The following is a 27959-nucleotide window of genomic DNA, read 5'->3' on the forward strand; positions in this document are numbered from 1 at the left end:
ATTCACCACATCTGATGATGAACTAATTTAGACCGCCAAAATACCTTGTTTCCCCGAAAATAAGACCTAGCCGGACTATGAGCTCTAATGCATCTTTTGGAGCAAAAATTAATATAAGACCCAGTCTTATTTTAATATAATATAAGACCGGATCTTCAATATAATATAATATAATATAATATAATATAATATAATATAATATAATATAATATAATATAATTAATATAATATAATACCAGGTCTTATATTAATTTTTGTTCCAAAAGACACATTAGAACTGATGGTCCAGGTAGGTCTTATTTTCAGGGAAACACGGTAATTGACAAGGACGCAGGATTTCAGCCTCAGTTCAGAAAATCCCTGGCATCTGACGTAGGAGGATTTATAGGTTTAGTGGAAATTGCTTTCTCCAGCTCTCCAGATTACATACTGTGGGTTGTTTGTTTGTTTGTTTGTTTTTTGCATGAGTAAACATCCTTCTAATAATGAACAGACCAGTGATGTCTTAAGAGAGAAAAAGAACAGCCTTTTCCTTTTTGCTGTTTCTTGAGAGAACTGTTTGGATTTGGAAACTCATGTTGGCTGTCCAGAATATGAGAGTTGGCATCTTCCTTTTGTGGTGGGGATGGGTTTGGGCCACTGAAAGCAGAGTGCACTGGAGAGGAAGAGAAATCCACGAGATGTCTAAGAAAGGCAGGTGAGTGGACATTGAGGTGTAGAGGATTTAGGGAAGAAGGTGTGCAAAGCAAGCTTACGGTGGGTTGTTCTAGAATCATTTCCAGCTTATGTTTATGTGGATGCCTTTTTCCTCCTTTTCCCTTTGTTCTCCTGCTTCTTCCCTTTTAGGAAGTTAGAATTATGTTCTTTTTAAATGATGCTAGATCAGACACAGTGCTATTATTGCATATTCTTAAATCTTTTACGAATTGTCCTAGGTGAAGAATAGATTTTTGAAAAAAGAATACAGTATATGCATGTTTTATAAAAAAATTGAAGGCAATTATTTGATGTCTACATCCCAGGTTGAAATAAATCTGCAAATTCGCAAATAACCAGTGGGACCTCTAATTAGTGAGAATGATTCTTTAGTTCTAATTATTTCTGCTATATTTGTGGGTCCTTAATTAAAAATATTTTAAAAGAAAACAAAGCAGCTTTCTTTGAGCTACATGCTAGAATTACGATTAGATTGTCCCCTACTAGTAAATTGGGAGGATGCAGGGAAGGACCTGCCAGCAGACCAACTGCTTGTCTGTTGCCAACACCATACGTGCTGCTCTGACCGTAGCAGTGGGTGAGCAAGGAGCGTAGACAGAGCCAGACTGGCGCTTCGGCAATCGGACTCACTCAGGCGGCTGTGATGACAACACTGGAAATGTAAGTGAACACCTGCACACTTGCTTACCCAATATTCATCAATAAAATAGGACACTTGGAGAGAACCTAATCCATCATTCTTTCTTTACTGATGAGGAAATGGAGGCAGTAAGGGCATTCTTGACTTGCCATTCTTTATAAGCCTTAGGTCCAAATTGAGCTCCAGCTTTCTTTATTTCTGGATGTAAATATGGATAGAGGTTGGAAATATCAATGACTATGAAAGGAAATCCAGCTTTCTGGAGTTTGGGGCTAGTGGAAGTCCTGGGTGCCCCACTCCGGGGTCTAAGAGAGCCCTCCACACATGGGCCAGCGATGGTTCACAGCGCTTGTTTGGGGAGCCTGTAGCAACATCACAAAACTAGGGGCTGAAACATCTAGTGGTTGTGGTGAGTCCCAGACACAGAGAGAGGAGGCTGTGCACAGACCACATGCCCTGTTTCTGTCACAGTCAGAAGTTGCTTGGGAAAAGTGGAATTTGTGGAGCAGTGTAGCCATAGAGATTATTTAAACCAACTGTGCTCATGAGGATTAAAAACAACAGCAACAACCTCTATTGGTTGTCATCAAAACTTTCTCAGTCTCTCTCCTAAGCCAGAGTTAGAGAGGCCACCTATTGGTAAATACCAATGATGGAGAAAAGGCCCGAAAGTGAAACAGATTTTCTGTAAAAAATGACTTAAAGGAACTTTCACTTTTTATATAATCATTATTTACATTTTTTAAAAATTGGGAGTTTCAAAAACATGTAAAAAAAATCACGCATAATCCCCAAACTTAGAAATTATCTTAACATTTTTTGTATATCTTCTTCTAGTCTTTTTTCCCCTAAGCATATGTTGAATATTAATTAGCTTGGGATTATCCTGTGCATATAGTTTCATAAACTTATTGTATTTAATATGGTTTTTTAACACATTTACTTAATTAAAGTCTATATAATTATTATTCGAATGGCTGCATATAATGTATAATATGCATAATAATGAGCAGTGTATTTAAGCATTTCCTTTATTTTATGGACATTTAGTTTCTTCCTTTCTTGTTAAAAATATTCAGTATGAATATCTTTGTACAGGAGAATATTTGTCTACATACACACTTATTTAACTAGGATAAACTCTGGGAGGTGTACACAAATGGCACAAGAATGCTTAAAGCTCTCGGTATATTTGGCAGATTGCTTTCCAGAACGGTGGACTCAACTTATGCCCCCACTAGACAGGTTAAGTTTTATTTTTAGGTAGCCTAAACTTTTCAAGGGCTCATTTAATTTTATCCAGACTCTGAATTCATCAGCTGCTGATAATTTGTATCCAAGCTCCTTTTCATGGTTAATACTAATAAAATGGGAAGCAAGGTGAACACAGGGACATAACCGGGAGGAGGCGAGTGAGGTGCCTACAGTGTAAAATTTAAGGTTCTTGCAGAACCTGAGAGTGCGTATGTACTTAAATTTTGCACCTCTCTTGCCTCATTCTAGTCTCTGCTCTGGCAAATAATTTGTTTTTCCCGAGATCTCCATGGGAGGAACACTGAGGTGGGACCCCCTGCACAAATCATACTGGGTACAGATCATAATGCCAGGGCATTGGGCAGTGTTTCTAGAATGAATCAATACTTCAGGTCTCTCTCTCCCTCCTCCCTGAAAGAATAGAGACATAACCTGTCTATACAAAAAGCTCCTGGACAAATGCCAGTTCATCCTTTAGGAGAGCACACTGATCCTACCAGAAGCTGGAAGTACCATTATCATACCTGCTTTACCATGCTAAAGAATTCAAATTTATTCTGAAGATAGAGAAGATCTAAATAGTTTCAGCTCATTTCCATTGTGGAGAGATCACACTGGTGGCAGTATGGTGGAAGGGTGGGAAAGGTGCTAGAGGGGAGACAGAGAAAGTAATCCAGAGTCTATGCCTTAGACCAGAGCAGAGATGGTAGAAGCGTGAACTAGGACATTAGTGGGGTGAACAGGAATGAAGGAGTTAGAATTATAGAATGAGATGGCATGACAGTCCAATAGGTTTTGGGGTTGTATGACTGGGGAGAGGGAGGTGTCAGGGAAAAAAGAGCAGAAGGAAGAGCAGGTTTGGGGAAAAGATGATGGCTGAGTATGAGCTTGAAAGCTACCAAGAGAGAGTTGTCCAGTTAGCTGGAAGGCCTATAGGTCTGTAGCTCTGCAGGGAAATCAGGCCTGGAGATACAAAGGGAGTCCTCATAGATGGAGGTGGGTGAGGTGACCAAAAGACAGCATGTAGCATGGAATAAGAGCAAGATCAAGGACAGAACCTTGGGGAAGAACAACATTTAAAGAGAAGCTAAGGGAAGAGGACTCAGTGAAGGAAGCTGGAAATGAGAGACCAGAGAAATACGTGTACACCTGGAACAGTGAGGTATCAAAGATGCTAAGAGAGCCATTTATTTGACAGTTATCAAATTTTTCTTATAAGGCCAGCTCGACGGTGGGCAATGGGTCTTTCATAAATGATGAAATCAGATATGCCTTTGCCCTCAAGTGGCTTACAGACTGGAGAGGCATTCCAGTGAGGTGTCAAAGGTTTCCAGATGGAGGGAGTGATCCACAGGGTCAGACCACACAAAGGTAAAAATCATTTAGGTAGCGGGATGAGAAGTGAGCCCTACATACACCAGCTAAGAGCCATTGAAGACCTCAGAGTGAAGAGACAAGTGGCAGTGGATTGAAAAGAGGAGAGGAGAAAATCGAGTGAATGTAGATAACTCATGCAAGAAATTTGGCTGCGATTGAAAGACCGGATGAAGGTGAGGGAGAGACAGGCAAGAACTTTTAGGCTAGAAGAGACTTCAGTGGGTTCAAGTGATGAAGCGCAGAAGCCAGGCAACAGGCAAGAATGATGCACGAGATATTGCTTTCAAATCTCTTTCCTGACAAAGTGAAAGACATTGGATTGTGATCGCCCTAAACACCTTGGAATTTGTTTTTCTCTTAAGTTAGTAGTGTTCTCCCCTCATCTTGTCCCTTCATTTTCCACATAGTTTGCTTGAACTTTGAATCTCCACTTTGTGCTTCTTGTTCTTGTCTAAGTATGACCTACCACTCATCCTTACAGTTTCCTGAGTCTCTGCCTGTGCTGTTCCCTATGCTTATAACACTCTTCTCTTGCCTCTTTCTCTGGTTCATTTCTTTTCCTCCTCTAATACATAGAAGATATGTCACCTTCTCTGAGGAGCCTTCGTTGGCCCTCTTCCACCCTTTGCATCTCAAGTCTTAATTAGGTAACTTTTTCTCAGCTGCCACAGCACACACTCACACACAGCCCGTGCTGGTGGGTCTGTGTGGAAACTGACACTGTATTTGTGGGGCTCTGTGAGCCGACTGACCCTTTCTACCTTGCCATCTGCTGACAGGACTAGAGCTATAAAGTACCTCTAGCATCTCAGGGATGCTGCCTTCTGGAGCAGACTTGAAAAGTCTCAAAGCTGCCCCATGGCCCAATCCCTTATTTCACAGGAGAAAAAACATACTTGAAGAGAAGAGAAATGTGCCATGGTCTCTCATCATCGGTCAGAAAAGCTGGGGCTTAAGGCAGCCTGCCAGGTGTCCTGGCCACACTAGGTCACTGCCTCAAAGAACAGTACAGAAGAGCAGAGTGTACAAATGTCACAGCAGCAGTAATGTCTCCACATTAGTCATGCTGGAGAAACTCGAGAAGAGCCCCATGTTCAACCTTAGGTAAGCAGCAGAGCAAATTCAGCTGGTGTGGCCCAAGCCTCTTGTCGGACCTCCCAGCTTCCACACTGGCCTCCTTGCTGTTCCTCCACCATACCAGCAAGTCCCATCTCACAGGCTTTGTCCTCGCTGTGCCTCTGCCTGCAGTACTCGTTTCCCATCAGCCGGTCATTCTCTCACTTTCTTCAGGCCTCTGCTTGATTGCCAGTCTCTCAGAGAAGTGTTCCCTGGCCACCTATATAAAATAAATGCCTTGGGACCCATTCCCCAACCCCTTACCCGCTTATCACATAGTCCTGAATTTATGTTCCCATAAGGTAAGATGGAGCCCTGGGTATGTGTCTGTGAGGATTTCCTTTGGAGTTTTGGCGTGGGCATAAACAGTTACAGGCAACCCCAAGAATCTGTTATCAAAGCTCCCTTGGCAGAGGGGATGGTGGGGGAAAGACGGGCTCCAGACCGCAAGAAGGCCTGGCTTTGGGACGTGGCACTGCTGCCTTTCACCATGTCACTGGACATCTTCAAGTCTGTTTCTTCTGTAGAGAGGAGTCAATCATGTCTGTCAGCTCAGGGTTATTGTAAGGATTGTGTGAGCCGATGTATGTGCTAAGTGCTTTGACTATTGTAAACCATTCAGTTGCCGGGCCTGCCTCACTTACGCCATCACAGGACAGGCACAGATAGGAAATGGCCGTGCAGACTCTCATCCACCAGGACCCCCTAGGGCTTGCCTCTTCTTTGGGGACAGTTATACTAGGCACACCAGCCGGTGACCCCCCTGGTCTGCCAAGCGGGATGCCCCACACGGATGGCTTGCTCTGTCGGGACTCACGCTGGTTTAATGCTTTTGATATGAACACAGTAAGGTTCCTCAGCTGTCTTTGTAATTCTAGAACATGGTCAGAACATGAAAGTTCTAGAACATGGTCAGAAATCAATCTGGAGCTGAGCTTCAGCAGTTTCCATGATACTCTTTTCTTCTTTGTATCAAGAAAGCATTGTCCCATCTCCAGTTTTCTAGCCTTTCCCCTATATCCAGGGTTTCTCTGCTGCAGGATCCTGAAATTTCTTGATCTGTAATTCATCTTGGTCTGTAGACTTTAGTTCCATTAAAACAACAACAACAACAACAAAACCTTAGAACCGCGGTTCTTGATGTTTGCTGAGAAGGTCTGAAAGCTGGGTGGGCTCCCACCATTGGTCTAGGGTGTGGCCTGGGAGTTTGTAAGCTCCTCAGCTGATCTCAATGTAAAATCAAGGCTGAGAAATACTGAGTGAGATTATCTCGTGCTATCATTTTTACTACGCTGGGCAGCGACTAATTCTTTTCACCCCTTGCTTCCCAATTTGAAGACCGTTCTCTCCGATGGAGAATATAAAAATAAAATTGGATTCTGCAAGCAGAATCTCAGCCTTATTATACTTGTTTGTTAGCATTGCCCCATCTTCTCCAGGCAGTGTATTTCCTTCTACTGACTCTCCTGGCTCAGAACACAACTTTGAAGAATTCTGCTTGTCTTTAGCACTTTTCTGGAGTCTTGCCTCATTTAGGTTGGCCTCCTTGGCACATTTCTTATGGGTCCATTAAACTTTTGGAATACACTTTTGGGTTTGTCCTTCTCCTTCCATATTTTGTACACACCTCTGTAAAATCTGAGCTCTGCATAATTCTAGAAGCTGGGGCTACAGAAATGCAGAAGATGGAGTCCCTCCTTCAAGGAGCTCACAGTGAAGTGAGTGAGATGGTCAGAAAGCCCTGGCCACACAGACTGGTGCACGTTCTAATGATGGCGAGTGACAAACAAGAGTGTTGACTTTATTGGGAAGTAGGGAAGCACTGGAATTCTTCCAGGAGAACGTAATTATCAATCTGGGAGTGCAAAGCATTGTCTGGGTAAGAAAGGATATGAAGAATGGTGGACAGGACCTTCCAGACAGATGGGAAAGCAGAGAAAAGGCACAGAAGTGTAACTAGCAACTGTAAGTGGGAGGCAGAGTGGGGGCTGAGGCGGCAGGGAAGGTAGGAGCCTTAGTATGTGCCTTTATTTGCCCAGCTTCTATGGGTTTTACTTTGAGGGTGAAGGGTTTTAAGAGGGGAAGTGGCATGATTGTGCTTTTTATTCCATCATGTTGGTGTGATGGTTGGATGATTAGAGTGAGACCAGAGGTGAAGAAGCCTGCTCCCTCCCATGTGAGAAATAATGCTGCATAAGGCAGAGGGGGTGGGAATGGAGAGGCCAGGATGCAGAGAACGATTTTGGGGAGGACGTTCAGCCAGGATTGGCTGACTGACTGGTGTGGGCAGGTCCCAAGGGGTCTGTTCAGGGTCTTTGTGCACATTAGGAAAGGGCTCCCCTGTGAATAGATACACCTCCAAGCAGTGGGAGTGGGGCTGGACATGGCCACCTGTCCTCGGTGGGCCTGGATGAGGGTATGAGAGGGAGGAGTCGAGAATGACATTGGCGTTTTAGACTATATACACGGATTTCTCTCCTTGGCTATTACACATGCCAAGAAAGCAAGATCATTTCATTAGCTAGTTCTGGCTTCCTTGTCAAATTCAGTTCTCTTCTCAGAGATGAAATAATCAGCAAAGTAAAGTATAACTTATCAGGTGCTCTGCTGTTAGCTGAATGAGCTTTCTGGCAGACCCCTGGCTCATCACAGGCCCACATCCGCACTCTATCTAACCTCTGACAAAATTCTGAAAGGCTTTGGGAAAACATCGTCCACATACAAACTGACTAGGAATTACAAAAAGGAAACATCAAGAAGTACCACAGGTCAGAACTTTTCATTCTCTCCAAGAGGACAGAATGAAAATGCATGTTCAAAAAATGTACACCCTCTGTTCAGTCCACAAAGCTGTCTCAAATGTCATCTTATATCGTCATAGCTTGGGATATGTCTATATCTTTTTCAATAACTTTCCAGGGACTCATTCAATATATGAACTATTTAATAAGTGAGTGGACACCAATTTTGTGCAAGGGCCGTGATAGCTTCTATGTGAGGGGAAAGGTAAGCTTAGACCTTCCACAGCTAATGCACATTCCAGGCTATGGGAGCCAAATTTTCCAAAAAGACACAGTGGCCAGTCTTGCTTGCAACACTTAGAGCCAGACCCTTCGAGGTTGACTCCTGGCTCCAGCCATTTTCCAGGTTATTCAAACCCTTTGCGTCTTAGTTTGCTTGTGTATAAAATGGGGATAATGGTAAGGCCTACCTCAAGGGGTTGTTATGAGTACTAACCCTAGTTAATACATTTAATATTAGTTAGCACGGTACCTGGCAAATAGTAAGTACTCGGGCAGTGTTAGTTGTTCCAATTATTTATTGTGTGCTATGCTTCATTTCAAGATTAATAATTATATCCCTAGCTAGTAAAAAGATTCTAATGACACGAAAAATATTTCATGATACATTGTAACTTGAGTTTAAAAGCAAGTTACAATGGCATTTCACTCTCGCGCTCTCTCTCTCGCTCTCTCCCTCTCTCTCTCTCTTTCTCCAGTAACAATAAATACAGGACGGCACAGGTTATTTCTGAATGGTCTTCATTCTCTCTTTTATGCTTAGATCTATTTTCCAAAATTTTTAAGTTATTTTAAAATACTAAGCAACAATAATGACAAAGATTTTATGTGACTTGTTTATCAGTCTTTTCTCGGCTCGATTCTAAGGTTCATGAAGCCAAAAGTAGTGGTATCTCAGAATCTGACAAACCCCCCTTTAGTCAGTGCGCAGGTCTGTTTCAGGCTGGCCCCAAACCACAGTAAGAACTGGGCCAAGCTCGGTTTCCATTCCAACCCCCTCTTTCAGTCCCTCCTGCTTCCCTATTCAGGCACCCATTCATTCCTTCATTCATTCAACAAATATGTTGATTCCTTCCTTCATTCAACTAATACATGTTGAGAGTCCTCGGGGGTGTAGCACTGTGCAAGGTGCTGAAGATGAAGAGGACTCTGTCCTCCGTGATTTGTGGCCTCATCCTGCCCTGCTGACCATCAATTGTGATGGCTCGTAGCCCCAAGAGCAGCCCTCCCTTTCATCTTAGCTCTTCCCCTTTCCTGGACCCACTCCTGCAGAACCCACACTTGCTCCTGCTCCTCTTTGCTACAGATAATGTAATCCCTGTGCATCAGTCAAGTCTTGGCAGAAACCAGCATTGCACGCCAAGGGGCTTAAGCAATAATTGAATAAAGAGACTACTCACAGAGCTAGGCAGGATTCAGGGAACCAACCAGGTGTGCCAGTGCCCTCAAGGACCGGGAACAGCAGGAAGTCATGACTACCCATAGGCCTGAAGGGGAAATAGTGTTATTGGAACTTATTTTGAAGTACGACCAGTATGATATCTGTAATGACAGAGCAACATAGACATTGCTATCCCCTGGCACTGAAGCAAGGAGAGAAGAAGAAATAAACCCTCTGCCCTCTCATCTCCTGCCAGTGCCCATTTGGCTGCATACATAAGCCACAGGGCAAGGATATCCAGGTGATATAGTCCCCCTGGCAATATGTTACTCTCCATACTAACAGTTTCATGATAGATCCAGGTGAAGAATGGCATCAATTTCAGGCCTGAGTAGACCAACGGGGGAGATATTTTAGGTCAGACCTCTAAGCCTAAGTTATTAATCCTCCAATCCCTGCTGCTGTGGGTACTGGGGAAACGCTCATCAAAAGGCTAAATGAATGCCTTGCTGCTTCATAGATTTTTTTTTCCTTGCACATTTTATTCTGGTTAGATTTGAAGCAAATCTGAAGGGTGAGGGGTGCTTGGTTGATTTGAGTACCTAGACTATCTCTAGCATGCCTTTATTTTTAATTTTCATAGTAAGCCCCAAAGACAGAGACCAAGAAGCTCCCCAAGTTGCCCACAGTGAGCAGACATGGCCATGGGCACTCGCATACCATGCTGAAGATGTCTCTTCCCCGTGTCTCAGCTCCGGTGATTTTCAGCAGTGCCCCGACTCCTGACCAAGAAGCAGGAAGCAGAGGGTAGGGCGAGCCTAAAAGGAGAACACGGGAGGGGACTCCTGGCTTCAGCTGGGAGAGAGAGAGAAAATGTGGGGGGCAATGGGGACTGGCTTTCCTCCCCTTGAAGTCCCTACCTTCTTCCTTCCTTACATCGGTAAGCCTGTAGTAGCTTGTCCAGATTCCCTAACTCAGATTCTTTCCCTGGGCCACTTCCTGTGCTGTGAGCACAGTAATTTCCTTACTTTAGAAGGAAACTTCCTGGTCGGCTCAGTAATGACCGTGGTTCCTTCCGTTTGTTACCACTTCAGAGTTTAAAAAGTACTGCCACACTCTCTCATTTACTCCTCGCATCCCTTGTCCTGTCACAGAGCTTTACCTTTTATCAGTTGAAGTAGTAGGAGTCTTAAGTCTCGGGAACACAAATTGCCTAAAAAGGCATAGAGCAGGCAGTGTCACGTGGAAGTCGCAGCCTTGTTTTTCTGTCTCTCAGTCACATTTTTCTCCCACAATGATGAAGGGTTTCTTCAGAAAAAAAGATGGCAAAGGATTTACAGGTGGACTGAGCTAGTTATAAGGGAGGAAACCGTGTGTATTGAGGATAAAATGCATCAGGTAAATGGTTTTCAAAGTGTTGTCTCCCAACCAGCAGCATCAGAGGCATCTGGGAACTTATTAGAGATGCAAATTCTGAATCAGCATCAGACCACCTGAAATCAGCAACTTCCGGGGGATGGGGGTAAGGGAAGTTTAGGATTCTAGGGCTGAACAAAGCCACCAGGTGAGGCTGATGGAGGCCAAAGTCTGGGCACTGTTGTATCTAGGGGAAAGGAAGTGTGTGTGTGTGTGTGTGTGTGTGTGTGTGTGTGTGTGTGTGTAGTGGCGGCGGCAGTGGCGGGGGTACCCTGGAGAGAACACACACCTGGTGTGAGCATAAGGAGAAGCTGGGAAGGTTAATGGTTTCTGTGGATTCTACAGCTGGTGCTGATGGGTAAATGAAGAGTGTTCAGGGCCTCGGCAGCATTGTTGGTAATAGCAAAAGAGTGGAGGCAACTCAAATGTCCACCAATAGAGAACTGGTCACGTGAGTTACAATGCATCCATGTGATGGAACACTATATAGTGTAAAAAAGAATAAGAGGCTCGCAATACTTTGACGTGATAAAAAAATCCAAGGTATAATTAAATAAAGAGAAAAAGAGTTTATATAGTATATTAACTTTGTGTATAAAAATAGGAGACCTTTTGTGACAACATGGATGTAAAACACAGTATAATCTCACTTACGTGTGGAATCTAAAAATAAATGAACTCTGATACAGAGAAGAGATTGGTTAATGCCAGAGGCAGGGGTTAGGGAGAAGGTGAAATGGGTGAAGGGGATCAAAAGGTACAAACCTTCAGTTATAAGATAAATAAATACTGGGAATATAACGTACAGCATGGTGACTATATTTAATAATACAGTATTGTACATTTGAAAGCTGCTAAGAGGGTAGTTCTTAAAAGTTCTCATCACAAGAAAAAAATTGTAACCCTGTGAGGTGATGGGTGCTAACTAAACTTATTGTGGTAATAATTTTGCAGTATATACACATACCAAATTACCATGTTGTATACCTAAAACTAATACAATGTTATCTATCAACTATCTCTCAATAAAACTGGGAAAAAATAGAAGAACTAAATATATGTTTGTACTTAAACTTGTACATACAAGAACTCTGGACAGACAGACAAGAAACCAGTAAGAGAGGTGCCTGTGGATGGGGGATTGGAGTATACAGAGGCAGAGGTGGGAGGCCAACGTTTCACTGCATTTCATTTTCTAAAAATTGTCAAACCTTGCAAATATATTACCTATTTAGAAACAGTGAAAATAAATTAAAATGTCCCTAAGTGCAATTCAGAAGCAGAAGCACAAAAGCTGCCTCCCACGGAGCCAAGATGGTTGGCATTTGACCTAAGGGTAAGAGTTCATCCTCCCTCTGCAGGATGGGCCAACAGAGGTCAACGGTACCAGGCTCAGCCCACACTCACTGCCCCTCTCCCAGCTAAAATCCTCTCAAAATGGCCAAGGAGCTTTGGGGGAGCTTGGAGTTACTAATAACGACCAGCAATTCTCAGCCTTGGTTACACATTAAAATCATCTAGGAAGCTTTAAAAAATACAAATGTCCAAGCCTCAGTCCCAGACTGCTCAAATCAGCAAGTCTGAGGAGGGGCCTAGAAACCTGTATTTTTAAAGCTCCTCAGACATGGTTCTAAACCACTGTCTTAGATGTTCTGGGTCAGTTCATTTAGCCAGAAAGCTGGAGAAAGTAAAAGAGGATATCCAGTAGCTTAAAAGAAGAAATAACACGTTCCATCAAATCTGTCAAGATCAAGTCTGAATGCAAATGTTTTTTTTAAATCTCACTTTATTAGAATATGTAATCAACCAATTTTTCCCCCTGGGCAGCCCAATTCTGAAACGAAGCCCTGACATCACCAAATCGCCACTGACAAAGTCAGAGCAGCTTCTGCGGATAGATGACCATGATTTCAGCATGAGGCCTGGCTTTGGAGGTATGAAATGAGAACTCGCGGGAGTTGTCTTCTTTCTTCAGGTCTGTCTGTCTGTCTTTGAGCAGAAACCAACTAGCTTTGCTCTCCCCTGTTCAGGTTTGCCTCAGTTGTCCTGGGTGAACAAGCCATCGAGCCCACAGCATCTTCTGAGCATCTGCCGTGCCCAGCCCTGCCGGGGCTCTCAGGAGGTGCCTGCTGGTCAGTGGCCAGGCCAGACCAGCTGAGTTATCTTCAGGCCATTGCTCCTGACAAAGATGGCGCAGGATCAGTGAGGCCAGCAGCTGGCTATCATAGGGGCAAGGGGAAGATAGGGCAGCTGCAGCCCAAAGCTGCCTCCTGAAAATGTTCTGAAATAACAACCTTGAACTAAATTAGTTCTCATCTGGGAGCTGGTATACAGAACCCTGGGTACATATCTGAGGACAGAGTGTGGTCTGCTGGGTTTCATTAAATGAAAATAGCCTGAGAAAATAATCATTTAGCACAGAGGAATGCCAATGCCCTTTGAAGCTGAGCTGGCAGCTGCCAGATCTCAGCCCTCTTACTGTCAAGTAGGGTTTTCGTCCTTATGTTTTTTCTTTTTTCTGGGGAAAGATATTTATTTTAGAAATCATTCTCATGTCTTTTATTCCTTCCAGTCACCTTCACCCAAAGAATAAACAGATTGTAGAAGGGAGACTCTATCCAGCCCATAATCTGCTGCCGTTGGATCCAAGCCCACTTTTTCACTCCACGATGATCTAAGTCTGCTTCCTGCCTTCCCTACGTGCCTGAAAGCAGGGAGGAAAAGGGGCAGCAATTTATTCCCCTTAGGATGTTTTGTTTTTTCACCTTTTATGAATATTAAGTTTTTGAGGCCTAGAAATGCCAAAAAAATGTAATGGTTTTAAGGCCACCCTGCTGTTTCATGTCCCTCCTGGAAACTACTCTGCTGTGGGGCAAAGATGCAGCTTTGTGGGCTTGGCAAATAATCTAAGTATGACTTTGGTTATGGGTATCAAGCAATGTTTTTCTCATGGCCAGACAGACACATTGGCTTTCATAGTGAAAGAGGGTGTAAAACCAGGAGGAAAATATAAAAAGTAAAGTGGAGGATCTCATGCTAAGGAGTAACTCCTTAGATCACATTGAGTTCTGATCAACTTCGACCTCGGTCTTTATTGTACTTTTAAATGAGCATGTATAACCAAAGAGGAATGCTATATATTAACCTCACTTGTGTGATTCTGACAAAGTTTCTTTTTTTTTTTTTTTACCTCTACTGGAATATTCCAAGGAGCCAACCTACCTTGTTTCCCCAAAAATAAGACCTAGTTGGACAATCAGCTCTAATGCATCTTTTGGAAAAAAAGTTAATATAAGACCCAGTATCTTATTTTATTATATTATATTATATTATATTATATCATATCATATCATATTATATCATATTATATTATAAAGACCGGGTCTTATAGTAAAATAAGACGGGTCTTATATTAATTTTTGTTCCAAAAGACGCATTAGAGCCGATTGTCTGGATAGATCTTATTTTCAGGGAAACACGATATGATTCCACCCTTTTATCTGTCTGGTTTGACTTCATCTTGGCATGTAGGAACACCAAACCTTCAAATCTGACATAACACTGAGGTTCCAGGGGAAATGCTTCTTATGTCTCTCTCTTCCATAGTAAAAGTTCAAGTAAAATGAATAAATGTTCTTGCCGTGCCCTGTCCGCAGGCCCAGCCATTCCTGTTGGTGTGGACGTGCAGGTGGAGAGCTTGGACAGTATCTCAGAGGTCGACATGGTAAATACTTCTCTTGCCAGGGCTGTGGGCAAGGGAATCTACACAGGGCCTGGCTGGACCAGAGCTCTGCACACCAGAATTTACTGGGTCTCATACCTCTCTGGGCAATGGGCTGTCCCACACTCATGTCACAGATGACTCAAGGAAGTGAAGACACTTGCCAAAAGCCACCCAATTGGTATGAGACAGAGCCAGAGGACAAAGTTGATCTTCCCTCTTCAGCGACCAGGCTCTTGGCATAAGGATGAGTTCTCTGGCAAAGGCTCTCAAACATAAACAGCAGGGTCCAAGTAACCAGGCACATTCTACTACTGCAGATTTTGTGTGGCTGGGGAAATGCAAATGAAGCAGAAGTGTTTCCCCACCACCACCACCACCACACTTTGTTTTTCCTTTTTAGAGGGTTTAGATTAAAAAATGAAACATTCTAGAACTGCTTGTCTTTTAGCACTTTTTAGGGCCTTATCTTAATTTGGTTTCTCCAGGAAACAGACCTGAGACAGCATTCTAGCATGGGTAGTTTATTTGGGAGGTGAGGCCAGGAAACACAAGAAGAGAGTGGGGAGGTGAAAGAGGGAAGGGAAGGGAGCAAAAAGTGCTATGCCATCAAACCAGTTACTACTGGGGTATGAGACACTGTCCCATTGGGCTATTCTGGGAGACAGTGCAGAACACACCACCGGATTATCCCAATCAAGGAGCCAGGGAGCTGCGGCACTTAGCCATCTACCTCACTCCCCAATTCCACTCTCTGGGTGAGGGCTGCTTCAAGAGGCATTAACTCTCGGGCACCTCCAGCTTGCCCTGTGTGTGGATGTAACCCAGGAGCTCGACTCTTGGCAGCTTCTTGGATTAGGTGAGGCCAAAAAAAAAGACAATGGAGCCATAGGTAAGGGGTTTGTATCACAGGCATATTCTCGAGGGCGGTGGGTCGAGACACAGGAACAGCACCTATGCCTGCTGGGGCAGCCCTGACTGTTAAATAGCATGCAGAACAAAGGTGGCTTACAGCCAGCTGGTTGGGGGTGGGGGTGGCAGATGGTCTGAATGGGCATGGGAATAAGCCGAGCCAGTAGCTTCTCACAGGAACCTATTCCCATGTGAGGCCAAGTGCCTGGCTCTACCACTCTCCTAGCACTTTTCCAACAGTGGGCCTGGGAGCTGTCAGGCAGAGGGTCACAGTGCTGGCAGTAGCAGCCTTCTCAGTGCAGAGATGAATGCCAGGGGATGAGGAGGGGCTCCGAGACACCTTTCTGTAGAAACCTCGTGCTGAGTTCTTCCCCTGCAGTGTCCTCTTCCTTCTGCTGCAGCAAACCCCAGGGAGCAAGACCTCACAGGGCTCAGTTTCGTTTCCCAGCCAGGCTATGGCACCACGAGAATAGAGAATGTCTTGATGACACCCGGGGGGCTCAGTGTGTGAGGTTTCTCTCTTCCTCTCTGTCCCTAGGACTTCACGATGACCCTCTACCTGAGGCACTACTGGAAGGATGACAGGCTGTCCTTCCCTAGCACCAACAACCTCAGCATGACGTTTGACGGCCGGCTGGTGAAGAAGATCTGGGTCCCTGACATGTTTTTTGTGCACTCCAAGCGCTCCTTCATCCACGACACTACCACGGATAACGTCATGCTGAGGGTCCAGCCCGATGGGAAAGTGCTCTACAGCCTGAGGTTAGACTCTTCTTAGCTCTCCCTCTCGGCCTTTTTTACCTGCAGTGTTCTTTGACACCTGAAGCCTGGGAATAAAGGAAAGTCACTCGTCTTAACCAAGAAAAGTACTGGCTCCACAACAGTTATTTTCCTTTTTAGCTTTGAATAGCTAGCTTCTAACTTTTCAACACCGAGGAAAACAAACTATATACATAAGTAAAAATTATAAAGAATTATTCTATCTTGAAAATACACTTGGGGAAATTTCTCAAGCTGATAGGATTTATGCCCTATCCCGTATGTTATATTTCAATTGAAAAACTTTACAATAATAAAAGTTATTTCTCTAGTAGAAGTCAGAGAAATAGATAAAACATTCTTCCCAAAACTTCCCTCTTTGGGTATCTTTGACTCCCATTTTTTGGGTAGCTTTTAGAACTTTTACATGTAATGGCAATAGACAACACACTTTCAGGTTTTATCTGCTTTCTTACGTCTAGACCATCAGCAAAACGATCAAGCCCTGATTTGTAGCATTTGCCAGTTTCTGTAGTGTAAATACACCACAGCATGGCTGATTTCCAGCTACCAACCTGATGTCTCTAAATGCAGAGTTGGGAAGAAATGGGTGGCAGTTCGCACACCACTAGACAGTATTTCCACCATATAAATGTAGTAGATATAGGTAGCTTCAGGAGTATAGATAATAGTAAAATAATTAGCAAATGGTTTTGAGTAGTTACTACTTTTATTTTTAAGGTAACATTTAATTTTTAGTTTATATAATTTAATTTTTAATAATGGCTATATTTAACAACCAGCTTGCAAACTTCCTGAGAGTCTGTCAGTCAGTTCTGATGAGCCGGTGGATGTGTCATCCAGCACACCACTGGATGTGACCGCGAGGGGAAGAACCTCCTCGGTCAAAAGTCATCAGTGAATCTCCTTGTGCCTAAAAACAGATGACAGATTTTTCATTGCAAATAAAATCATGGGTTTGTTTGATTTAACAGGACAAAAAACAAGGCCTAAGTTACTGAGGACTACCACTTTGACATTTAGTTTGGGGAAAACATGGATTAGCTGGATATCATCAACTCTGTCAGCAACAGGTTAACTCTTAAAGTACATGCTAATGTACTATCCTCTTACCTCATCCACTCATTGATTCATTCAGCAGAATACATTTTTATTCAGACCATTCTGGGTGCCAGGGTGGCCCCCAGTGTTGTGTAAATGAAAGCCCTGCCAGGTCCTGTCTTTAGCTCTGGGGACATGGGATGAAATGATGTGTCACTGCCCTTAGTGTGACTTCAGGCAGGAGACAGAGATGGAACCGAATGATGAGAATGCAAATAGCGATATGGACCCCCTGAAGCGGGTGGGGGGGCAGGGAGGGACAGGTAACAGGATGGCTATTGAAGTTTCCTGGGCACCGAGATACAATAAGTGAATTCATAAATGAGATACTCCACCACACTAGGCAGATTTTATTAAGGAAATGTTGAAAAACTAGTTCCATGGCTCTTGAACTCCTACTCAACTTCAAGATATGAAAAGTCAATGTTTGTGGAAGGAAGAAAAGATTTGTGAGATTTTCTTGGGAGAGAGCTATGGGGAAGCCATGAGTGGGCCTGCACTGGGACCACTCAGAGAGCTTGCAACATGTGTGCCTACCCCTGTGGGACACTGCATAGTTAGAGGGCTAGAGAAGAACTGTCTGACTACCCAGGGGCAGTGTCGTGCGGAGTGTCAGGCGGGGTCTCTGGTCCCGCTCCCCACATAAGAACACAGGACGTGGTGAGGCCAAAAAGGAACACCCACAGAGCCATAAGTAGGGGAGTCATATCACTATATTCTCACCGATGGCATCCGCCTCTCTGCAATCCGCTCTTGCTAGCCCCCACTTTTTCTGCTAGCGTAGCCACAGCAGTTATATTAGTGGCCAATGGCTTACGGGTTACAGCTGACGGCCAACTAGCCACAGCTGATGGTCATCTGATCACAGTTGATGGCCATTTACTACCCGAGCCAGCACCTTTCTATGTGAGGCCGAGAGCCTGGAAACTGCTTTCTGGGGCTCTGTCCTCACAGGCAGAGCTAGGAGAAGTTTTTGCTGCAGTAGGGTCAGTCTGCACTCCCAGTGTTATTGGGAACGGTTAAGTGTGTGTGGAATGGAATGTGGATGGGACAACCAAGAGCTGGGGTGGGGAATAGCTGCTCGAAAATGAAGCTGCCCAGCAGTGGGAATAAAGAACTCGGGAAAGAAAATATCAGCTTCAACCACGTGGCAGGTTTAGAGATTGTGAAGTCACTGAGCCAAAGAGCAATCCTGCCCCTACCTCCTTCTCTCTTCTCACTTTTACCCACGTGGAAAGTGATCAGAGATGGGCAAAAACTGACTACTTGAATGCCAACTCTGTGCCTCAGTTGGGAGGAACAGCAGAAATCTTCATTTGAATGAAGCTTGATGTGTTGATTAACACCTGGTACATGAGAGTAAGCAGAAAAATCACAGAACCTGCCAAGTTTCCATGGAAGATAAGGGAGGATCCCCCAATGAATCAATTTAAAGGGAACTGGGACAACAAAAACAGACATGGGTTAGACTACACCACAAACTGTGCACATTCAATGTGTGGGTTACAAGTGGAAAAGCATCAAATCAGGGTAAAGAACTAGTCTGATGACCCTCCACCCCCAACACAACCTGCTTCTCAGGATTTCCCGGGGAGATAAGACTACCTATCTGCTAGCAAAATGAAATCTCTCCCAGAACACAAGCACTTCACACCAAATGGAATGGGGAAAATAAGACAAATATTTGGATAATTCGATTCCAAAGAAAGCTCTTTTACTTGAAATTTCCATTCAAATTAAAATTTTGAGATTTTTTTTTTTGTCATGAATTACCCATATAATTTCCACAACTTATACATAGCCATATTTTTTTTGTATGGTGAAAGAAAAAATAGTATGTTCAATATCAGCCAGTGACTGTTAGTCGTGCCTTGCCATGAGATTCCCCACTGGATGGGAGAACTTTCTTCTATGACTGATGATCTGTATTCATTTATTCTTTGAGGCAGAAGCCTATTTTTCTGTGTCGACTCTGAAACAAAACTATTAGATGCCGGCTACTTCTTACATGTTGGTGCAATAAGATCTTTTTCCGTGACTATGATCTCCATGGAATTATCTACTAAAAACACCTATGTCCACTAACATATTATTAACAATATAAAAATATCAACATTATTTTAAAAGGGCTGAATTTGGCAACTGGCATTAAGTGCTTCATTAATACTATTTCTGAAGCATTGTACAAATATGGAATATCAATAAAATCAATAAAAGAACAGAAGAACTTGAATTTATCTAAAACAGGAGAACAACACAGGTATACCTAGGAGATAATTGCAAGTTCGGTTCCAGACCACCACAATAAAGCTAGTTGTAATCTTTTTGCCAATGGAAGATCTTGCCTTCAATTCATAAAAAACACATCTGTGGAGCGCAATAAATTGAAGCACAATAAAATGAGATATGTCTATATGGTCTTATGGTTTCTTTAAAGAAATGATACCATATGAGGTTTTATTTCACATTGTTATTATATATTGACTGAAACCATTGCTTCTTTAAAATGCGCAAACGTGATGGGAATTAGTAGAGGCATTCTATTTGCTTCACACCGACCCAGGTTAAACATAAATACTTAAGAGTACTCCAAGAAGGGTATCACTCATAAACTACTCATCTAAATCCTAACACATTGCTTATGTTATAAGAAGGACGTACTTGTATTGGAAGGAAGCAGAGGCCTTTTCTGTTTGTTTCCGCATTTTGCGTGTGTGTTTTGCATCCTCTGAAAACTTGGATTTTGTCTTTGGGTTTCTAGGGTTACAGTGACAGCAATGTGCAACATGGACTTCAGCCGATTTCCCCTGGACACACAAACGTGCTCGCTTGAAATTGAAAGCTGTGAGTAGACTCATGCCAAACAACAACACACAGCTCCTAAGTAATTCTGAACACCTGTCACTCTCAGCAGCAGGAGCAGTGCGTGCTCCTTACTCACGATGATGCTTTAAAAGTGATGTCTTAGATTGAAGCTAAAAGTCAAAGGTAAATGTTTTTAATCAGGAACAAATTTTGGACTGAAACCTTCTATTCCCATAATTGACCCTTTTAATGCCCTGTGGCAATGGTTTTAAATTTACTTCTTTGGAACCTGGGGGTTTTGAAGAGTTTTCCAGGGTCGTTGCTCAGGGAGGGATATACAGGGCTCTGCAAATGCAGGTCTCCCTCCAAGTACCCAGCCTAACACTAATATGTATACACAGTCCACCCAGAGAGCTTGGTTTTGATCTGTTTTGTTGCTCTTCTGAATATGATTTTGTTGAAGAGAGGATTTTCTGGTAAAAACCAGTTTGGCAACAATCACCCAGGGAGCTGCCCAGTGAGTTCAGGTGGTGGTAGAGACACTCAGGAACAACTGAGGGACCCCAGGAAATTTGCACACACAGAAGGCCAGGGAAAGCTAAAATCCAGGCCCCAATAAGAGCAAGGCAAAGGTAAAGCCAGGGCTTCGTGTTTCATGTTCACATCTCAAACTCTCCACGCACCTGCTCCATTCTCTAATCTCTGCCAAAATACCTCCTGTAATGGACAGTCTGGACTCCCAACTCCAACTCGGACACTCCTCCCAAACCAGCACACCCACTGGCCCTTCCCGGCCATGTCACAGTCCTAATGAGCAATCTCATTGGCACCTTTGCCAGTCCGCCTGGGCTTTATGTCGGTGGATCAGGGGTCTCCTGGCTCCAATCATGTAGGGCCGAGCAGTGCAGGGGTGTTGACCCTTTACGTAGCAGGGCCAAATGGACAGCTCTGCAGGGCACTGGATGTGGGAAAAGGGCGTCATAAAACCCAGGACTGGGGAGGCCGGGTGGCTCAGTTCATTAGAGCGCGAGCTCTTAACAACAGCGTTGCCAGTTCGATTCCCACATGGACCAGTGAGTTGCGCCCTCCACAACTAGGTTGAAGGACAATGACTTGGAGCTGATGGGCCCTGGAAAAACACTGTGCTCCAATATTCCCCAATAAAAAATATATATGTATTTTAAAAATTCCAAAAAGCAAAAACCTCAGGACTAAGGGAGTGACTACCTGCTGCAACTGCACAGGATTTACCTGCTCTGTCATCTAATCCTCAAAGGATCCTTGCGAGAGGGTTATTGCTATCTCCATATATAGAAGAGGGACGTAACTTGCCTGAGAACACAGTGCTAAGAAGGACTAAGCTTGTTGGCTCCCACAGCTTGTTTTCCTCAGTACACCCAGGCAGCTCCATCCAGAATGTGGCTTCTTCCTGCTTGTATCAGTAGTCCGGATTCCACCAGAGAAGCAGAACCATGGGAGATACATAGTCAGAGATTTAGTGCAAGGAATTGGCTTATGTGAGCATGGGGGCTGGTGAGGCAAGTCCAACATCTGCAGGATAGGCCGTGAAGAAGGGTAGGCTGGGAGCTCTGGGCAGGAGCTGACCCTGCAGTTCACAGGTGGAACTTCTTCCTTGGGGACCACCAGGTCTGCTGTTAAGGCCTTTCAACTGGACCAGGCCCACCCAGGTTTTCCTGGACCATCTCCTTTACTTACAGTGAACTGGTTGTAGATGTCACCTCTACAAAGCATCTTCTCAGCAACACCTGGATTAGTGCTTAATTGAATAACTGGGTACTATAGCCTAGCCCACATGAACACACAAAACCAACCATCACACAGATCAAGGGTCAGAAATAGAATAAAGAGGAATATAACAAAGCAGGAGGAGGCCCGGAAAAGAGCAGTTTACACATGCACAGACTGGACTGGCATCTCTGTTAGGTTTTGCCTCAGTTCTGCCCAAGCAGCAGGTAGGTTTGTCCGGCTGGAATCAGCAGTATGCTCACCTAAAGTGCCGGGGGCGGGGTGGGGGAGTGGTAGCACCAGAGAGAGTGATCCTCATGGGGGAATCACTTTGATTTTTCCCTGGGGAAGAGCAACTGGAGGCCCACAGAGAAGGGACTTGTTCTGCCCCTACCTCTTTCTAGGTCCTTTCTTGCTAAAATGCAGCCCTTGTTACCTAAGAGTCTTGGAAGGTATTCACCAACAGTGGTCATCACTATGCTTTGCAATAAGAAAAGGGCTAAATTACCCTGGTTCAGAAGACTAAACCATATACAGTTTTGCCACTTTTTAACCATTTCTGATCTACAAAAAGAGCAATTTCACTTGGTTTAACCTAATAAATGACAGACTGAATTACAGGGTGAGCCCTTTTGCAGGAATTATGAGTATTGAGGCTTGGGAGCTTTGCTCTGATGACTTCTGGAAGACTGGGGAGAAGTAGATTTGTCGTTTTGGATTTTGTTTTGCTTTGTTTAGACTATGATTTGTTTATTCAAATAATCTATTACAATCCCAGTAGTTTGTGTGGGAGATTGGAGGCAGCTTCCACAGAGCTGCAGAGACAAGCCTGGCTCTCCACTGCCACATGCCTGATGCTATCTCCCCTCTTTTCAGATGCCTATACAGAAGATGACCTCATGCTGTACTGGAAAAAGGGCAACGACTCCTTAAAGACTGACGAGCGGATCTCACTCTCCCAGTTCCTCATTCAAGAATTCCACACCACCACTAAACTGGCCTTCTACAGCAGTACAGGTGGGCATGGGCCGGTGCTAGCCTGGCTGTGGTGAGTCATCCTGTTTTAGGAAAGGTGTGAATTGGTTGTCAAGTGAGCAGAGCCTGTGCTGCTCCAGTAGACACCAAAGCTGAGAATCCTGAATCTGGTCTAGAGGATTATGTGGAGGTGGTTTCTTGGTCCCAAAGTATCAGAAGTGATGACCTAGAATATATCAGTAAGGACTGAAACATAAGCCACGCGAGGAGGTTTGTCGGAGACCATCACATTGCCAGTTTAGCAGCAGGCATCTTACCTTTGATGTGATTAGCAGAGCCCCCTCCCCTACAGGTAAGAAACAACCCAATTTAAGGTCTGTCTGTTTCCATTCGCATTCTCTCTGCTTCAGCCAGCCCCTCTGGGGGTGCTCCACTCTTAAGCCTTCCCCTCTTACTACACTGCTCGCACAGGCTCTCCTTATGACCTTCTCGTGAGCCTTGGTACGGGAACTACTTGTCATTTTCCTATGGGCAGTGCCATTGCTTTTTGAACCAAGAGTCTGGACAGGCTGGCCGCCTGCTGAGGGCATGCTCTGTGTCTTCCTCCTGGCAGCTGAGGTTAACAGCTGAGGTTCTCTCTTTCCAACCCTTGCCTGTTTCTTGACTAATCACTTTTCAAGGTGATTTTGCTCAAATCCTTATGCAATCTCTATCGCTAAAACACTGTTTGATTGACTGCACAGGAAGTGCAACCTTTTAAGTCTTTCTAATATAGAACAGAGGGCACTTTTTTCTTCCAGCACATCATGACAATCCAGCACATCTTATCTTCTGTGTATACTATCTATGAGTCTTGGTTTTTTGGGGGACACCTATTCCTTTGACCCTTAGCATTCTGATATTCATTTCCTCTTGTCTTAGTCTGTTTGGGGTGCTATAACCAAACACCATAGACTGGGTGACTTCTAAACAACAGAAATGTATTTCTCATGGTTCTGGAGGCTGGGAAGTCCAAGATCAAGGTTCTGGCAGATTCGGTGTCTGATGAGAACCTACTTCCTCGTTCATAGACACCACCTTCTGGCTGTGCCCTCACATGGTGGAAGGGATGAGGGAGCTCCCTGGGCCTCTTTTATATGGATGCTAATCCCATTCCTGCAGGGCTCCACTTTCATGACCCAATCACCTCCCAAAGGCCCCGCATCCTAACATCTTAGGGATTAGTTTCAACATATGGATACTGGGGGGATACAAACATTCAGTCTATAGGACCTATCGTCTATAGCAATCACGTTCTGGAACTGTTATAATTATAACCATTACATTATAATTGGCCAGGATGCCAAGTTTTCAAGTTAATGTTGCCAAGTCCCCATTTCATTTTCAGTCCTCCTTAGCTCAAGCTTATCCTGCCTTTTCCTTTTCCTTTCATTGTTCTCCCATTTCAACTCCTCCGTGAATATTTTTCCCTTGTAAAGAACACAAAGGCCAAGCTGAAGCATAGCTGGACCTGTGATCATTGACTCCGTTCCTAAACGCAACGTTGTAGTTAGCTTGATATTTTAACTTAAAACTCCTTTTCCTCCATAAAGAAATCCAAAGGGGATTGTTTGAATCCGTGCCTTTCAAACTTGAATATGAATCATGTGAGGACTGTTGTTAAAAGGAGATTCTGATTCAGTAGGTCTGGGGCGAGGACCAAGAGTCTGCATTTCTAAGCTCCTAGGTGATGATGACACCGCTGGGTCCTATCCCATAGTTTTAGTCATAAGAGTCTTAAGTGACCTTCTCAAGGGGTCCCCTTTTTGTACAGGAAAGGGGTCAAAAATTTCTTGAGATGGATTCACCCATGTGGTGTAGGTATCATGTAACCACTTTGTTCCGTGGTTTTTCTTACCTTTACTTTGTAAAAATATCATAAGATTCCGGTGAAGTGTCTAAGGCATTTTTTTTCTTTTTTTTAATTTATTGGGGTGATAATTGTTAATGAAATTACATAGATTTCAGGTGTACAATTCTGTATTACATCATCTATAAATCCCATTGTGTGTTCACCACCCAGAGTCAGTTCTCCTTCCATCACCATATGTTTGATCCCCCTTACCCTCATCTTCGACCCCCCACCGCCCCCTACCCTCTGGTAAGCACTAAACTATTGTCTGTGTCTATGAGTTCTTGGTTCTCATTTGTGTGTCTTGTTGTCTAAGGCATGTCTGATCCCTTGAATTACATTTACTTTATGAAGGAACTGAGTAGCTATGGAGTGTACTGTCTTTTCTTCCTGTGCCCCCCAGGCTGGTACAACCGTCTGTACATTAACTTCACATTACGTCGCCATATCTTCTTCTTCTTGCTCCAAACCTATTTCCCTGCCACCCTGATGGTCATGCTGTCCTGGGTGTCCTTCTGGATAGACCGCAGAGCTGTGCCCGCCAGAGTCCCCTTAGGTAAGGAACATTGTAAGCGCACATTCCAGGCATATGAAAATACAAGTAATTCCTTCCTTAAAAAAAACACTCATTTCAGATTGGTCCTAACCTCCTGTTGGCATCATAGCTTGGAAATACTTCAAGTTATTCATTCACAGTTAAAATGCCATTATTAAAAAATCTAGGTAGAAAAAAAGTGTACCCAGGTCCCCACAGGTGCCCATGCAAACAGCCCACGTTTAGTCTTGTTGGAGCTGCTTCTGGGGTGGGTGATCCTGGTTTGTGGGGGCTCTTTCTGCCCACTTACATAAGGAAATTACAGTGTACAAACAGGGTTTCTCAAAAGGTTGCCCAAGGGATCTTTGTGACAGATCTCCAATGGAAATTTTAAAAAATGAAGAATCCTGGGTCCCATCTACATGCATAGAATCAGAATCCTGAGAGAGGACCAAGAACCTGCATTTTGAACAAACTCTCTCATTAATTTGTATATGTATTCAAGTCTGAGAAGCCCTATTCTGAGCATTCCACCAATAGCTATTCACCATCAACTTTATTCCACACTTTAAATATTGCACCCACTCAATCACAAACCACCACTGTGGTTCAGGGGCTTCAAGGGAGAGGGTGACCCACCAGGTTTTAGTGAAACTAGATTGGAGCTGGCCCTTAAGATGACCCCAATCCCCTGTGATTTGGTGTTTGCCAAGCAAATGTTCTAAGCTTAATTTGAAATCCTGACCATATTTCCACTGACAGATGCCCTGTCCTATAACAGTTGTTCCGTAGCTTAGTTACTGTGCTAAACAAATATGCATTCTAGTTTTAAATATCTGTTTCCTATAAATGAGGTTACACGGTCACCTTTGCTAAAATGGGCATTGCTGAATAGGCAGGCAGGTCCACCATGGGGGTGGTGGAAGGTGGTGCCCTGATAGCTGATGATACAGGCTCAGGGCTGCAGGACTAGACAAGCGCAATAAGGACATAAATGTTCAAGTAAACCTTATGAACTTTTTTTCTTTTGTAAAGAAGAAAACTACCTGCTCATATAGATAATCTTTGTTTTAAACTGAATGGAAATAAATGTTTTACTGTCAAAATGTCTGGGGCTCTCTGTAGAAGGAGAAAGCGATACCGGTGCTATGGTGAATATGCAGGTGTATGGAGAGGGAAAGAGTGAGCTTGAGGTGGAAGAACAGGAGCGGCTTCATAAAAGCTAAATCTTAAAAGATGAGTAGGTATTTGCTAGACAGAGGATGGGATGGAGACATTTTAGGCCAAAGAGCAGGAAAGACAAAGAATGGAGGCATGAAGCCATCCAATGCTTGGTGAAAGACAAATGCGTGCTTATTTCTCACTCTGTTTGTTTGCAGGTATCACCACGGTGCTGACCATGTCCACCATCATCACAGGCGTGAACGCCTCCATGCCCCGCGTCTCCTACATCAAGGCCGTGGACATCTACCTCTGGGTCAGCTTCGTGTTTGTGTTCCTCTCGGTGCTGGAGTACGCAGCTGTCAACTACCTGACCACGGTGCAGGAGTGGAAGGAACGGAAGCTGCAGGAGAAGGTGAGTTTACTATGAACTAAAGCATTCACTCAGGGATACAGCCAGATCGAGCTCTGGATCTTAGGCAGGTCATACCTCCTTGGTAAAATGGGGTAAGAGTGCCCCTCCTCCACCTACTTTATGGGGTTGGTGTGAAGAGCAAATAAAATAGTATGTTAAAGCAGTGTTAAATGTACTCTGGGCTACACTCTTTCATTAATTCAAATATTTACTTAACACCCACCATATACCAGGAAGTGTTAAGGCAAGTTAACTGATACATAATCCCTTTAATCTTGGTGGTGTTCATAGTTTAGTCATAAAAAGAAATGACAATTCAACATGGTAGGACAAATTGTTTATGAACATAGAGGTGTAATAAAAGAAGCTTCCAGGGAAGCACATCCTTCATTCTAGGCCATTTTTCTTCATGTGTGACCCCAAGCATCTCCCATCAGTTTCCAGACTATTTCCCCTTCCACCTGACTTTCCTTTCTTCTTCCTGTCTGCAGCTCAATGGTTATCTCCTGCAGAAAACTCTGACTATGTAGTAGTGAACTATCCCCACAATGCCACACCTTTCAAAGTCCCCACCCACTCTCCTGCCTCTCAATAATGTTATCTGTAAACATTTTTATCAGGGCTCATATCAGTTAATGAGCTCGTGGAGAACAGGTCAATTCTCTGATCATGAACACACTTGTTGGTCTCTGGTAGGACATGAAGTTTCCTAAGAGTCATATGTATACTTGAAACAAAAACGAGACCTGCCATTCTAGAGTGTTTACAGTGCCACTACCATAATTTTCCCATCTCCCACCCCTAACTGGGAGTGAAAGAAACTAGAAAAAGGCCATCCCTTCCATCATGCAGTTTCTTTTGAAGGGCTTCTGAGGGATGAAGCTGAGCTCACATCCCAACGTGTGTTTGCTGTGTTCTCAGCTTCCCTCCACCTGTGGGTTACCTCAGCAGCGTGCTGTCATGCTGGATGGCAGCTACAGTGACGTGGACGCTAATGACCTGGGCAACTACATGCCAGAGAGTGGAGAGAAGCCTGACAGAATGATGGTGCAGCTGACCTTGGCCTCGGAGAGGAACTCCCCCCAGAGAAAGAGTCAGAGGGGCAGCTACGTGAGCATAAGGATTGACACCCACGCCATTGATAAATACTCCAGGATCATTTTCCCAGCGGCATACATTTTATTCAATTTAATATACTGGTCGATTTTCTCATAG

At 43.9% G+C, this 27959-nt stretch overlaps 1 protein-coding gene across 1 annotated transcript; it reads left to right on the forward strand.

Moving 5' to 3' along the window:
- Positions 1 to 575: 575 nt before the first annotated feature.
- Positions 576 to 27959, forward strand: GABRR1 (gamma-aminobutyric acid type A receptor subunit rho1; the record flags this gene model as incomplete). The annotated part of the gene is made up of 9 exons (XM_081036019.1): positions 576 to 697; positions 12530 to 12636; positions 14359 to 14426; positions 15874 to 16097; positions 19978 to 20060; positions 22644 to 22784; positions 25037 to 25189; positions 26548 to 26744; positions 27666 to 27959. 9 exons carry the CDS (start codon positions 576 to 578, stop codon positions 27957 to 27959), a joined length of 1389 nt encoding a protein of 462 aa, XP_080892145.1.

Source organism: Rhinolophus hipposideros, assembly GCF_964194185.1.
Source record: "Rhinolophus hipposideros genome assembly, chromosome: 3".
Lineage (NCBI taxonomy): Eukaryota > Metazoa > Chordata > Mammalia > Chiroptera > Rhinolophidae > Rhinolophus > Rhinolophus hipposideros.